General features: G+C 41.9%; 1 protein-coding gene across 1 annotated transcript in view; it reads left to right on the top strand.

The window, feature by feature from the left end:
- IGSF10 (immunoglobulin superfamily member 10) overlaps positions 1-14,492 on the top strand; it is a 30,011-nt gene that overhangs the window by 12,941 nt on the left and 2,578 nt on the right. Inside the window, exons 4-5 of the mRNA XM_070405974.1 lie at positions 6,176-10,531; positions 11,001-11,901. Coding sequence (XP_070262075.1) covers positions 6,176-10,531; positions 11,001-11,901 — 5,257 coding nt within the window. The remainder of the gene's footprint in view (positions 1-6,175; positions 10,532-11,000; positions 11,902-14,492) is intronic.

Here is a 14,492-nt window from a genome sequence, read left to right as displayed (position 1 = left end):
CACTTCTAGTGGGTTACAGAAAAGAAAACAATCAGGGTATGAAATGTTCTTTGATGGGGAAAGGATAATTTACCATGAAGAATGAAAGATCCATTCAGTCAGCAAGCAATTATCATAAACCTGTGTGCCACCGAGCATATAGGGATCCAGAAATGAAAAGACATATTAAGGTTCCTGCCTTCGTGGACCTTGCATTCTTAAGTCCATAAGGTAATGACTGAAAGGAACCCCTTGATTTCATCATCAAAGGGGGATGGTTGTTTACTTTGGAAAGAATGATGAGAGCTGGGTTGCCATGTGGGGAAGGTCAGGGGCGAGGGTGCAGTCTACTCTTTGGAGAGGTTTGACTTGAAGGGAAGGAGGAAGGTGGCAGGCAGATGGAAACGTGCAGTCAAATTGGAGAGGGACTTGAGCATGTTCAAGGTGAAAGGTGACAACACTGCAGAAGGAGCAGATCACGAGCTGAGCAAATGCCCTGAGAAGACGGGGGACAAGAAATCCAACCATAGCTGAAGGGGTTTCCTTAGGAGGTAGGAGGAAAAAGGAGGACTAGGTAGACACAGAGGTAGGTGAGTTCCTAGGTCTGGTGGAGGAATCATATCTGATAGCTTTTCCTCCTTCATGAAGTGGTGGGAGAGGTGCCTGAGGGAGGTGGTAGGAAGGGGTCAAGGTTGAAAGCTTGAGAAAAGAGGAAAATGTTTAAAGTTACTGCTGTGAAATATATAAATACATGGCACATACTAGTATATGTATACAGTCATATATGTATGTATGTAGTCAGTTAATATAAGTACTTAAAAGTTAATAAAAAATAATTAACTGGGCGTTGTGAGGTATATTAGGCCAATAAACACCCTCTTTTCTTTCCAGGGGTTTAGAATCTTCTAGGTGAATATACTAAACATATAAAAAGATAATCAGGCTATGAATGTAAAACATCAGACAGTTATATTGAAGATTTTGTTCTATAGAAGCTCAAAGTTAGTAAAAATTATTCTGCCCTGACTAAAAAGGAGAGAAATTGGGCATGAAAGATGCATCGACAGGAAAAGAACAACTAAGAGAGGAAGAAGCAGGGAGGCAGCGCGCTCAGTTTGTGCTGGCGTCGTGCTAGTTGCTTTCTATTCAACGCTCACAATAATCCTCAATTTATAGATGAAGAAACTGAGGCATAGAAAAGTTAGGTATCTTCGGCTTGACATTTAGACCTTTACACCTCAATTTTCTCAGCTGCACTATAGGAATAATAATAATAACTGGAAAGAATAGTTAAAGTAGCACACAAAGTGCTTAGCACAATGTATGACATGAAATAAGCACGCAATAAGTGTGTTATCATTATTTTCTTTACCACCCAGGTCACACAGCTAAACTCAAAAAGCAGAAGCCTAAAGTCCAGATCTTTTTCTAAAATGTATTTGGGATAAAAACTCTGCTTTATACATAAAGGCAGATAATAAGTTTCATGAGGAGGGCAATGAATGGCCCAGTTTTTCTGGCATAGGGTCAGTGTAGATGCAAGGTGTTTTGAAACCAGTTGAGGGAGTGCTGAATCCTAGGCTAAAATGTTTATACTTTAAAAAAAGGAAGATTTTACAGTGAAGGATTTTGAACAGTTTCCTACTGAAACTTGTTTCAGGGATCAGCAATCTGTGAGTGTGAGCAGTAGACAGGGTGGACCAGAGTGGGCAGAAACAGGAACCCACCCAGGACATGCTCAGGTGGTTCACATCTGGGGAATGACAGGTCGAACTGTGAGTGACCACACCTGGGTATAGCTTCACAGACGTTTGAAAGGCAGTAGGAATTGAGCGGGGGCTTCTCAACACTTTTAGATACCATGGAGAGATAAAGGGAGATGAGGAATTAGAAAGAACGACGGGGTTGTTGGCTGGGCTATAAGGGGAGGATAGTGAGCAAATAGAGAAAACTTATGTGAGAAATGCAGCCGTGAAAAGAGGAAAGAAAGATGACACCACAGGGAGACAGCTGTGTACCCAGACAGAAAATGAGCTGTGCTCAGGCCCTACAAGGTGTCAGACTTCCTTGCCATTTTGCTAAGTACATGCTCTGGTAATAAAGTCAGGCTAGTATATACTTTGTTAGCAGTTTACATTTCAGTGGTAGAATACACCACTGTAGGAATCAGTTATTCTGTGTACTAGAGCCCAGGAATTGGCCCACTACAGCCCACGTGCCAAATCCAGCCCTCAACAAACTTTTGTAAGAAGTTTTATTGGAACACAGTGATGCCTCAGTCTTACATGTCATCTATGGCTGCTTTGGTGCCACAGTGGTATAGTTGAGTCATTGGGTCAGAGAACTATGGTCCACAAAATCTAAAATCTTTACCATCTTGCCCTTACACAAGAAGTTTGCTGACCCTGGCCTAGAGAACAGCCTGAGCCTCTGTAGCCCTAGTGTGTAGCTGGGCACGCCAGGTCTTCCCAGGGTGCTCCTTGCCCAATTTCAGCCTCATTTCCTTCCTTTCCAACTCTCAGCCACCCTCCCATCGCAGACACACCCAACCTGTTTTACCACCTCATACCTGCAGCTTTCCTGCCTGGAGCACTTTCCTTCCTTTTCTGCCTGATGGACTCCCAGCCAGCAAACTCTGCTCACCTCTCACCTTTTCTGGGAAGCCTGGCTATTTCTCCACACCCCGCATTCCTGTAGAATATTCATGTCACCACTTTGTCCACTTCTGTTCTTGAATGGACACATTTTATTATGTTTATTAGTACTAGATGTCTGTTGCCTTTTCTAAGTCTAATTTATCTATCCTGAGCCCCTAGAATGTGCCGAGGACATAGTAGGTCCTCAATTTTTGCTAAACTAAGCTTTTATCAATTAAGAAGACATTTTGATGATGTTTACAAATGTCCACTACTCATCAATGATCTTAATATGTCCCAAAACTCTTTGTGTGTGTATGTGTATATGTCTATTATATATATTGTATAAAGTAATAATTAGATAAACCCATGAGGGCTAACGTCTTTCAGTCATGTCTAATTGATGATAGTCTTACAACCCTCGTGAATCAGTCACATCAACTTCTGCTTTGAAATGTGTTTCATCTGTTCCACGAGATTTGCCAGTTTCTTGTGCCTCCAGTTACCTTACTTGGTGTTCTTTTGCATGCATGTTGGTAGCCCAATGTAACAGCATCATCTATTTGTATTCTTCCATTTTTTAGGTTCCAGACAGCTCCTGGGGTTGCTTTTTTATAAAATACAGATCTGTGGCCATTCCTCTGATAAAAATGTGTTTTACAAATATTAAATTTGTGTCCTGCTGTTTGCTCTGTTTCTATACTTTTTTACATTCATAATGACTTTTTGTTTTAATGCCAAAACATAGTGTAACCTTAATAAAAACATTTTAGGTGGAAAATTTAATATATGTAGTCCCAATAGCACATGTGGCTCAATAAAAACACTGCAATAGAAATGACAGTACTTGTATGCGTGCAGGCACTGGTAGCTCTATCAACACTGCCTGCTGTTCAGCTGCCACTGAAAAACATCTTCAGTCAAAAGACTTTATCTCAGTTTATTAAAAACATGGTCTTAGAAATAGGCCTGCCTCCCTGCCTTCCTAAAATCTTTCCTGAGCATCAGTTGGCCAGGCCTGGGACACATAGATGAACAAGCATGGAGCTCACAGTCTTGTGGGAAGGCAGACAACTAGACAAGTTGTTGTAATAGCCGGTGAGGAGGGGTAGGATAAAAGAAGTGGGAAATACCAGAACATAAAGCAGGGAGCCCATCTGGAAGAAGTGTTGTTTGGCTGGGCCCTGAAGGATGTAAGTAGTTAGGGTTAGAGAGGGGTGTCAGACCATGTGTATGGGAAGTGGAAGCAACATCACATGCCAGATCCTGATGGGACGTGGTAGAGATGGGGAATGGAAAGCATTTCTGTGTGATTGGAACCTAGAGTGACAGAGGGAATGGAAGTGATAGAGGGAATAATCAGATTTGCATCTGAGGCAAAATACCTGATGGCCAGGGCCTGCTAACTCTGGTCCAGGTGCTAGCAATAATAAGCAGAGCAAGATGTGCACCTGATTCTGTGACAGGTTTTAATTAAGCCAGAGTCTGCCATGTCCTCTGCTCTTGCAGGGTCTGAGCCCCCGGTCACATACAACTGGTTGGTAAGTCAGGGAGTGAGAAGAGCCCCTCCTGCAGGCTCTAAGGTACCCAGGCTTGCCAGCTACCCATTCTGCATAGGCTTAGGCTCTAAAATGTGCTGAAGAAAGCTGAGCAGCTAGATCTACCTGGCATTACTTATCACACTAAAGTACATATTGAGTCCATGGTCCAAGGGTCTTCTTAAGCCTTTGAGAGGACTTGTGCATAAGTGGAAGGTGATGGGACCCTGTCCAGCCACTCCAGTAAGTGAGATTTTCTAGAAGTCTAGTTCTTCTAAATGTTGTGTCTTGTGCATAAGATGGGAGCTACTGCACGGAACAGCATGGAAGTCCCCAGCTGCATATGTGGAAAGTAAAACTCTGTACTCTTACCAAGTACCAGTGACCAGTCATTTTAAATAAGTGGTCAGGCATGTGATATGGGATACCTAAAAGAGGGGCTTCTATGATTTGTAAAGGCTTGGGCTGCTCCTAGCACTATAAGACTTTCATGCTTTGGATTTCACCAAAACGTCAGATTTTTGAAGGGCTGCCCCATGGCTTGGGTACAATATTCTCCCTCATTAAACCTGATCCTTCTCCAATAGATTCATGCTCATACTGGGTCTTCCTTCACTTTTCCACTCAGTCACACTTCATGCTCGACCAAATCCTTGCCTCCTACTGATTGGTTCTACCTGATTCATTATCTCCTGCATCATCTGTTTCTCTGCATTCTATTTTTTTTTTTTTTTTTAGAAAATTGTGAATGGCAAGTCTTTTTATTTTTTAAAATATATTTTACTGATTTTTTACAAAGAGGAAGGGAGAGGGATAGAGAGTTAGAAACATGGATGAGAGAGAAACATCGATCAGCTGCCTCCTGCACACCTCCACTGGGGATGTGCCCGCAACCAAGGTACATGCCCTTGACCAGAATCAAACCTGGGACCTTTCAATCCACAGGCGATGCTCTATCCACTGAGCCAAACCGGTTAGGGCAACATCCTTTTTTTTTTAAATTATCTTTTTTGTTGAAAGTATTACATATGTCTTCCCTCCCCTCCCCTGCCCCGACCTCCCTCTGCCTCTTACCCCACCCACCAGGCCTTCACTGAATTATTGTCTGTGTCCGTGGGTTATGCACATATGCATATAAGTTCTTTGGTTAACCTCTTCCTACCTTCTCTCACCACCCTTCCTTCTGAGATTCAACAGTCTGTCCCATGTTTCTATGTCTCTGGATCTGTTTTGTTCATCAGTTTATTTTGGTCATTAGATTCCACATAAGAGTGAGATCATGTGATACTTGTCTTTCTCTGACTGGCTTATTTCTCTTAGCATAATGCTTTCCAGGTCCCTCCTTGCTGTCTCAAAGGGTAAGAGATCCTTCTTTTGTACAGCTGCATAGTATTCCATGGTATAAATGTATCACAGCTTTTTTATCCACTCATATACTGATGGGCACTTGGGCTGTTTCCAGATCTTAGCTATTATAAATAGTGCTGCTATGAACATAGGGGTAGCTAGACCAGGTCAAGATATCTTGTAATTCAATTATTGTTCTTTTGGATAATGGAAAGTAACTTGGGTTTTTAATGATATCCAAGGAGTTAAAATTTATCAAATATGTTATCTTTTAAAGGACAATGAAGGTTTATGACTCAAAACATTAAAATGAGCAAATAGAACTGAATTACTGTTAATAAAAAAAGTAACAAACATAAGCATGTCATTTAGTTTCCCCAGATAAGAAAGCTCTCTATTCAACTAATATTCATTGAGTAGCACATATGTCTCAGGCACTTTCTACAAGACAGACAAAATCTTTGTGCCTATGAATATAATATTATGGCAGCATATATAGATAATATGTTTTTTTAGAAATCAACCTAAGGACAAAAAAATTAGGAAACTTCTTATTAAACATTGAAATTTCCAAATTGTTGTTTTAAATTCTAGTAGAGGCTATTGCTTCAAAATGTTCAAATATTAATTCATAGAGACCACAACTAGCAATAATTCAATTGTCATTTTTCCTAGATATCATAAAATGCAAAAAAGACAGAAGTCTCTCCAGTTCTCAGCAATGTCCACTCTGCATGAACCCCAAGACCTCTAAAGGCAAGCCCTTAGCTACAGTCCCAGCTGCAGCTTTCCTGTGTGTCAAGCCAACCATTGATCCATCTCTGAAACTGAAGAGCTGGACTATTGTGGAAGACAGCAATTCTGTGTCCATCTCTCCCCAAAAGTTCATGGCACCCTTCGGCTCCCTCATTTTGAATATGACAGACCAGTCTGGGAATGAAGCTAACATGGCCTGTAGTATCCAAAGGCCATCAAGGACATCGTCTATTGCATTCACTGAAGACAATGACTACATCACGCTAAATACATCATTTTCTACATTTCTGGTGTGTAACATAGACTATAGTCACATTCGGCCGGTGTGGCAAATTCTGGCTTTGTACAGTGACTCTCCTCTGATACTAGAAAGGAGCCACTTGGTCACTGAAACACCACAACTCTACTACCAATATAAACAGATGGCTCCTAAGCCTGAAGACATCTTTACCAACATAGAGGCTGGTCTCAGAGCAGATCCTCCTTGGTTAATGCAAGAACAAATTTCCTTGCAGCTAAACAGAACTGCCACCACACTCAATACATTGCAGATCCAGTTCTCCAGTGATGCTCAGGTCACTTTACCACGGTCAGAGATGGGGCCAGTAAGACACAAATGGACCATGATTCTCAGGGATAGCAATACTAAACTGGAACACACTGTTGTGGCTGGTGGGACCATTGACTTAGACTGCCCAGGCCAAGGAGACCCCGCCCCACATTTGGAGTGGCTTCTGGCTGATGGGAGTAAAGTGAGAGCCCCATATGTTAGTGAGGATGGAAGAATCCTAATAGACAAAACTGGAAAACTGGAACTCCAGATGGCTGATAGTTTTGACACAGGCACTTACAACTGCATAAGCACCAATTACGCTGATGCAGATATTCTTACTTATAGGATTACTGTGGTAGAGCCCTACACAGAACCCTTTCATGAAAACGGGGCTCATCATACCGTTTTCATTGGTGAAACACTTGACCTTCCATGCCATTCCACTGGTGTCCCAGATGCCTCTATTAGCTGGGTTCTCCCAGGAAACACTGTGCTCTCTCAGTCCTCAAGAGAGAAACAGATTCTCAATGGCACACTACGAATATTACAGGTCACCCCAAAAGACCAGGGTTATTATCGTTGTGTTGCAGCCAACCCATCAGGGGTTGATTTTTTGATTAATCAAGTTTCAGTCAAAATAAAAGGGCCAAGCCCAGTGGAGCATAACATAGAAATGGATGGATCTGGATTTGATGAGCCCGATCCCACTGTGCACCTGAAGGACCCACCAGCTGCACAACCCCTGACATCTGCTCCAATGGGAGGTGAGGCTGGAAAGCAAGTCTTGAGCACAAGTACAAGTAAGAAGCACAACTATCGGGATTTAAGACCTCGGCAGCATGGAGACTCAACAAACCGACGTTTCAGGGAGCAGAGGAGGCAGTTCCCACCCTCTGCTCAGAGAATTGACCCACGGCACTGGGCAGAATTTCTGGAGAAAGCTAAAAAGAAGACAATGCCACAGAATCAAGAAAATTCCACAGCGAGGCCACCTCCACAGGTCACCCAACTCCTAAAAATACCTGGTGAGGAAGGGGACTCTTCGGGCATGCTTCCTCCAGATGAGGAATTGATGGTCCTCACAACTAAAGTGTCCAGTGTTCTGGAAAGGACAGTGCCTGCTGGTTCCAGAAAAATATCTGATAGCCCCGTGGCAACTGTAATTACTGGTACTGAAGTCTCACCAGTTGTCAGTCCACAGTTGCCACCACCTGAAAAACAAATAGATTTTAAACTATCTACTACTATTGAAGCTACAGCCATATCAAGGAACATAAACCCAACCACATCAAGCAAAATGCAAGACACAAACAACCAACATGTATCCACTGTCTTTCCTCTACTACCTGAGACAACTCGATTTCAGGATGCTGACGACACGGGTAGGAGAAGAGAGCATTTGCAAAGTGCACCCCCAATAACAGTGGGGACGAAGATCAAAGATGTCAATACCAAAATACTTAGTAATGCTAAAAGCAAAACTGGTATAGTCTTAACATCGGAAAATGCCACAAATGGTCACCAGCCATCTGTAACAGGAAGAAGTGAACCCAGAAGCAGTTACTTCAATTCTCACGTGACTCAAAAGCTTAGCACCTCAAGGCTCCCTTCAGGCCCATACAGTGCTGCTCACTCTCAGATACAGACCCCTAGGAATAATGCAACTAATAATGCACTGTCCAGACGCTTTGGCAGACGGAGGAAAATCTGGGGGAGAGGGCGAATTATCCGTCCATACAGAACTCCAGTCCTCCCATGGCAGAGACGTGGTTTTGTGAGGCCACCATCCAGGGGGTCTTCTGAAGAAAGTACCACAGAGCTCAGCGCCGTGTGCCCGTCCTGTGCTCCCATAGAGAAGCTCACCACTCCCACCTCTGAGGGAGCAACCTTGTCTTCTCCAACTTCTTCTCCCATCACCCTCCCCAAAGCTAACATTGCCAGGGTCATAGCAGCAGAGCCTACAACCCTAGTCTACAACCTTAGCCCATCATTGCTACCTGATAGCAAAGCAAATGTAGTTACTGAGAAAACACCACCCACGGTAAAAGATTTCAGTGCTGAAAGTACCCAAGTGGCTCCACCTGGTGCAGTCTTGACTCATGCCCCAACATCCATAACTATGGAGAAAACTCATGGAACAAATGTTGGTTACCCAACATTGTCTAACATCAGTGAAGCTAAACGAGATTCAATGATTACATCACCACTTCCAGGTCCTGCCACTGAACCATCTATGCCTATGACTAGAGCCCTTACAAGACTTTCAAGAAGGAAAATTCCCTGGCGTCAGATCTTTGTAAATAACCATATCCAAACAGGGAGCTTAAAGAGTCAGCATACATTTGGTTCACAAGAAAGCACAGCCACAGTGCTTTCTCAAACATTTCCTGCTTTACCCACAGATAATGTTTCCCCCTTTCACTTCACAGCACACTCAGCAAATGTGATGCAAATTCCATCTGTAACACTGGCTACTGCTCTGCACAGTGCCACCCCCACACCCCATCCTAGAAGTCTTCCCGCAGTAGGAGAGCTGCCCTTCCCACCCGTTTCCCCAACACTTCGTAGTAGCTCAAGCAAGGAACCCCATACAAATTTCATATCAGTGCAAATAGCCACGCTGACAAGTCCTCTTACTGCCCCTGCTTCTATCACTATTAATAAAACCCAAGTAACCAGACCCAGCACAGGAGAAGTACAAAGCAAAAAGGAGCATCCAAGCAGGAAGGACCCAAGCAGCTCTGCCAGCTTGAGTTCTGGCTTCACTACGCCCCCTGCTGTGACGCTCCCTGCTCCAACCACAGCAGAAACTGCAGCTGAGCCCAGTGTCTCTGCTTTCACTAGTCCCCGCCTAGAAAACACCAAGAGAATGGCAGGCACAATTGATCTTTATTCAAGAACACTTAATAGGACAGATGTAATTGAAGAACCATCCCAAGAGACTACTCAGACTTCGAAGAGCACAACTGCTTCTGAAAGCACTTCGCCCAGCACATTGCACCAGAGGCCCACAGCCAGGGACACACCCATTGGACACCCAGCCGTGCCACCGCTCCTAAGCAGCAGTGCCGCCCCAATGCCAGTCTCCTCCTCCCCTCCCTCGGGTAACCCGAGCGCAGTTACCAACAATGTGGCAACTCCCCTTTTTCGGAGGAAGACAAATACAATGTTCCAGCTGCCTGAACCTTCAAGTAGCAATGCTAATCCAAAGCAATTAGCAGCAGAGGTTACAACATCTCCCAAGGCTCATCCAAATGCCAAGTTCACATTTGGAACCACCTACTTTATCTACTCTAGTCTGGTACCTTTTACTCCTATGCCAGCACAAATAACATTTAAACCACAGAATTCTAAATTGACTCCTTCTCTTAGGTCAGAAAACCACTTTTGGAATAAGTCCTACCTGGAAATTGCCCCAAAAGGCAAAATGCCAGGGGTGAGCATGTTGCCTACTCCAGGCTTGCCAGAGGACAACACTCATGCTCCAAACTGGGACATACAGAAGACTGCAAAGAGTGGCTCTGATAAGACAACAGCTCAGAAAATAAAAACTCCTGAACTTCTTCCCTTTGAGCCTTTGTCTAGGAATATATTCGAAAGGCCCAGAATAGTTGGAGGAAAGGCAGCGAGTTTTACTGTCCCGGCCGACTCAGATGCCTTTCTTCCTTGTGAGGCTGTGGGAAACCCACTGCCTACCATCCACTGGACCAGAGTCTCATTAGGTATTTAAAAGTTTGTCTTTTTTAGTTAAGAAACAAGGGAAATAATGTGTAATGTTTCAGGGTTGCGCACCCAATGAATCAGTTTCAAGTTTCTCCAAAATACTGAAACTATTACTATCCTCATTTGACATTTACTGCATGGCTCTCTTGCTCATTCGAAGTTTTTAAAACATGTTAACTAGGAACATTTTTTGAAATGCTCTGAAAGCTGATCCAAATAGATATGATTTGAAAAAGAGGTAATTGTCATTTTATTGAACCATTGGGCTTTTAAATGAAAGCTATGGGGATCAAAAAAATTCTAGGAATAATTTTAGCAATGTGAAGACTAGGTATCTTAATTTTAAATATATTTGTTTTTAGTAGTCTAACAAAAAAGATAGCTTTCCTCTTGAGACTTCCACTTGAACAATTTGTTTTCTATCTAAACTTTGATGACCTGTGGCTGTATATTTCTTTCTCTTTTCAGGGCTTGATTTGTCTACAAGGAAACAGAATAGCAGGTTCCAGGTGCTCCCCAATGGCACCCTGTCCATACAGAGGGTGGACATTCAGGACCGTGGACAGTACCTGTGCTCAGCATCCAATCCATTTGGCAAAGACCACCTTCAGGTCACCTTGTCTGTGGTTTCCTATCCCCCCAGGATCCTGGAGAGACATACCAAAGAGATCACAGTCCATTCCGGAAGCACTGCGGAACTGCAGTGCAGAGCTGAAGGTAGGCCAATGCCTAAGATTTCCTGGATTCTCCCAAACCAAACAGTAGTCTCAGAATCATCCAAAGGGAATTGGCAGGCCCTGGTGACATCTGACGGAACGTTGGTCATCCACAACCTCAGCATTTATGACCGGGGCTTTTACAAATGCATGGCCAGCAACTCCGCTGGCCAGGATTCACTGCTGGTTAAAATGCAAGTCATCGCCGCCCCGCCTGTCATTCTCGAGCAAAGGAGGCAGGTCATTGCAGGGACGTGGGGTGCAAGTTTGAAACTGCCCTGCACTGCAAAAGGAACTCCTCAGCCCAGTGTTCACTGGGTTCTCTCTGATGGCACTGAAGTGAAACCACTACAGCTTATTGATTCCAACTTGTTCTTATTTTCCAATGGGACGCTGTATATAAGAAACGTAGCCTCTTCAGACAGGGGAACTTATGAATGCATTGCGACCAGCTCCACTGGCTCCGACAGAAGGGTGGTAATTCTCACAATGGAGGAGCGGGAGACCATCCCCAGGATAGAATCTACATCCCAGACATGGAATGAGGTGAATTTTGGGGACAAATTACTACTGAACTGCTCAGCCATCGGCAAACCCAAACCCAAAATACTCTGGAGGCTGCCATCCAAGGCTGTTGTGGACCAGTGGCACAGGTAAACCACACCTTTGTGTTGATATTACCGTCTTTATCTACTTAGCTGTACAACTTCTGAAATGGAAAAGTGATACAGTGAGTTTTAGACAACAGTTTTATTGAGCTTTGACTACACATAAACGTAACTCTCTCTAAAGAGGCCTAATCCTTATAAAATAACATAAATTATATATAACCAACCTTTTATCTGCCTAACTCCAAAGGCCAACTTCTTATTGAGTTTATATAGTTAGAAACAATAAAAACCTCATTTATTTTCACGGTTATGACAATTTTAAAATGGTAACTGTGTAAATGTATGCATTTATAATCCCTTGATCAAAAAGGAGAATTCTTTCAATTCAATCAGTCAAGGTCCATTGTTTCACTCTTCAAATTCTCCTGTTAAACATTTAAAACTTGAGTATGATCTGTGCTAATCGCATCTGTCTTAAAATTGCAAAGCCCTTTCTGAGTCACGGCATGAAGACCTCCACAAAGTGGAGTATGGCCAGGACGCCAGCGCTCTGATGCCCCCAGTCTTTCTCTAACGTTCTGTTACGGGCGTGTGGACTCTGATTTTCATCCGATTTTCTATAGAGTTTAAACCATCTTTGAAAAGTAATAATTACAGCTTATGATCACCGATTTTTGTCATTTGCATGACTTTATGCAATGATTTTTATAATATGACAACAAAGATGGGAGTAAGTATATTTCATATATTTGCTTTTCATTAATAGAGAATACCATGCAGGACAAATTTAACATAATAGATATGAATTTATATTCCTGCTGACAAGTTGAATAGATTTTTCTAGTGGCACACTATAAGTTGGTATTGAATGCTATTAATGAATTTAATTTGTGATCTTTAATTCAAAAGTAAATGTTAAGTTTCAATTTTTGCAAATAATATGTCAAATGTTAATTAAAATTAATTTAAAATGAAAAATACTGAGCTATGAAATGTAAATTTCAGAAGTGATCTATTTGCTTACTATATGTATAGCCATTTATGACATCAAATATTTCCAATGCTTTATCCGTCTTTGCGTCTAATGTAACTCAGCATGTTTCTTTCTTTTTTGCCTTCAAGTAATTATAAGTGTTGCACTAATGTTGAATGCCAGTTCTTTTGTGAAATTAAAATATTTAAATAAATTCCAAGGCACATGGAGATGTATCTTAAATTAGGTCACACATAATTCTGCTGCAGGCAATGAAGGAAATGCACTGAGAACTAAGTTTAGAGCAGTGGCTCTGGGACTTTGCTGCACATCAGAATCATTTGGAAACTAAGAATCCAAATGCCAAGGCCACATTCCACATCATATAAATCAGAAGCTCCATGGGCCCAGGCTCAGCATTATTTACTACATTATTATACTACACACTAATTTTAATGTGCATCCAAGTTTGAGAATCAGTGCTTTTAGAAAGGATTAGGCAAGAATGATAGCAGGTGGAGTGTAGCATAGTGTACAAAACATGGCTTGAGAACCAGCCCTGGGACCAAAGTAAGTTATGAATTCTCTCTAAATATCAACTTTTAAGCTGAATAGTGGGTAACTTCTTAAAGATTTTAAAGTACTAGTAAATGTAGAGTTTCTGGAAGGTTCCATTTCCTTTATGAAGTGTGCCCATATGATTTCTACCTTGGTTTACATACCAGAAAAGTTTCTTCCACACTTGAAAAAAAATTCCAAAAAACATCGGCATGTTTTGTAATGTTCTACTATAATACTCTCCATACTTAAGATATGTTTGCTGGAAAATACAAAATGACTTGAGGCTGTTTAACTTGGTTAACAGTTATGCTATGTGAGATTGTCCAGATTCTCTTCAGTTTCACCTACCTGCTTAGCTCATGTTGCCAAAAAATTAGCAGAAAACCCCCCCACAAGATTTCCATCTATGGGTGTTAATCACGTTTTTAGTACCAACTCAATATCCACTGGTCTTTCTGAAAAACTAGATTTTGATTTAACAGGAAAGATCTGCCATCTGGGGGTTCATAGTGGTAATGACAGGCTGTGTAGTGGTTTCAGAGAGAAAAAGGAAGCTCTACATACAGTCCAACCCAATGCAAGGACCTGTCGCTTTATGGCCACCCACAAAGGGCGGACACTACAGCAAGCTTCTAATATGTCTTACACTGGCATTTTCTCTCTTTATAACAAAGGAGAACTTATCTAACCAAGTAACTCTAAATGTTTTATAACTAATATCTTTCTAAAAAGTATAACCTAACATCTTTTCTAACAAGAATGAAAGTTTTTTACTGACATCTTACAGAATAATAATTTGATATGTAAAATGGTCAAAAAGGATATGTCTGGGATTCCACTATTTGTAGCATTCTTCACACCGTTGTAATTTTTAAAAAATTCACCATGTAAAAAAGATTCATTTGAAGTCCATCTGATAAGTACTACTTGTTTGTACTAAATTGTACCTTTTCAGTTAGATAATTTTATCTTTTAGTAACTGGTTTAGAAGGCAGTAAATAAGCTAGTCCTGATTTTAATTCTATTGCAACAATTTAAGAAAATGTCCATAAAGTTAAATGCCAATAAGACAACTCCTCTATTTCCTGTCTTTTGCTAA

This window comes from Myotis yumanensis, unplaced genomic scaffold (assembly GCF_028538775.1).
Source record: "Myotis yumanensis isolate MYYU_CA2020_CCGP unplaced genomic scaffold, mMyoYum1.0.hap1 SCAF_2, whole genome shotgun sequence".
Taxonomy (NCBI): domain Eukaryota; kingdom Metazoa; phylum Chordata; class Mammalia; order Chiroptera; family Vespertilionidae; genus Myotis; species Myotis yumanensis.
This window is presented reverse-complemented; position numbering and strand designations above follow the sequence as displayed.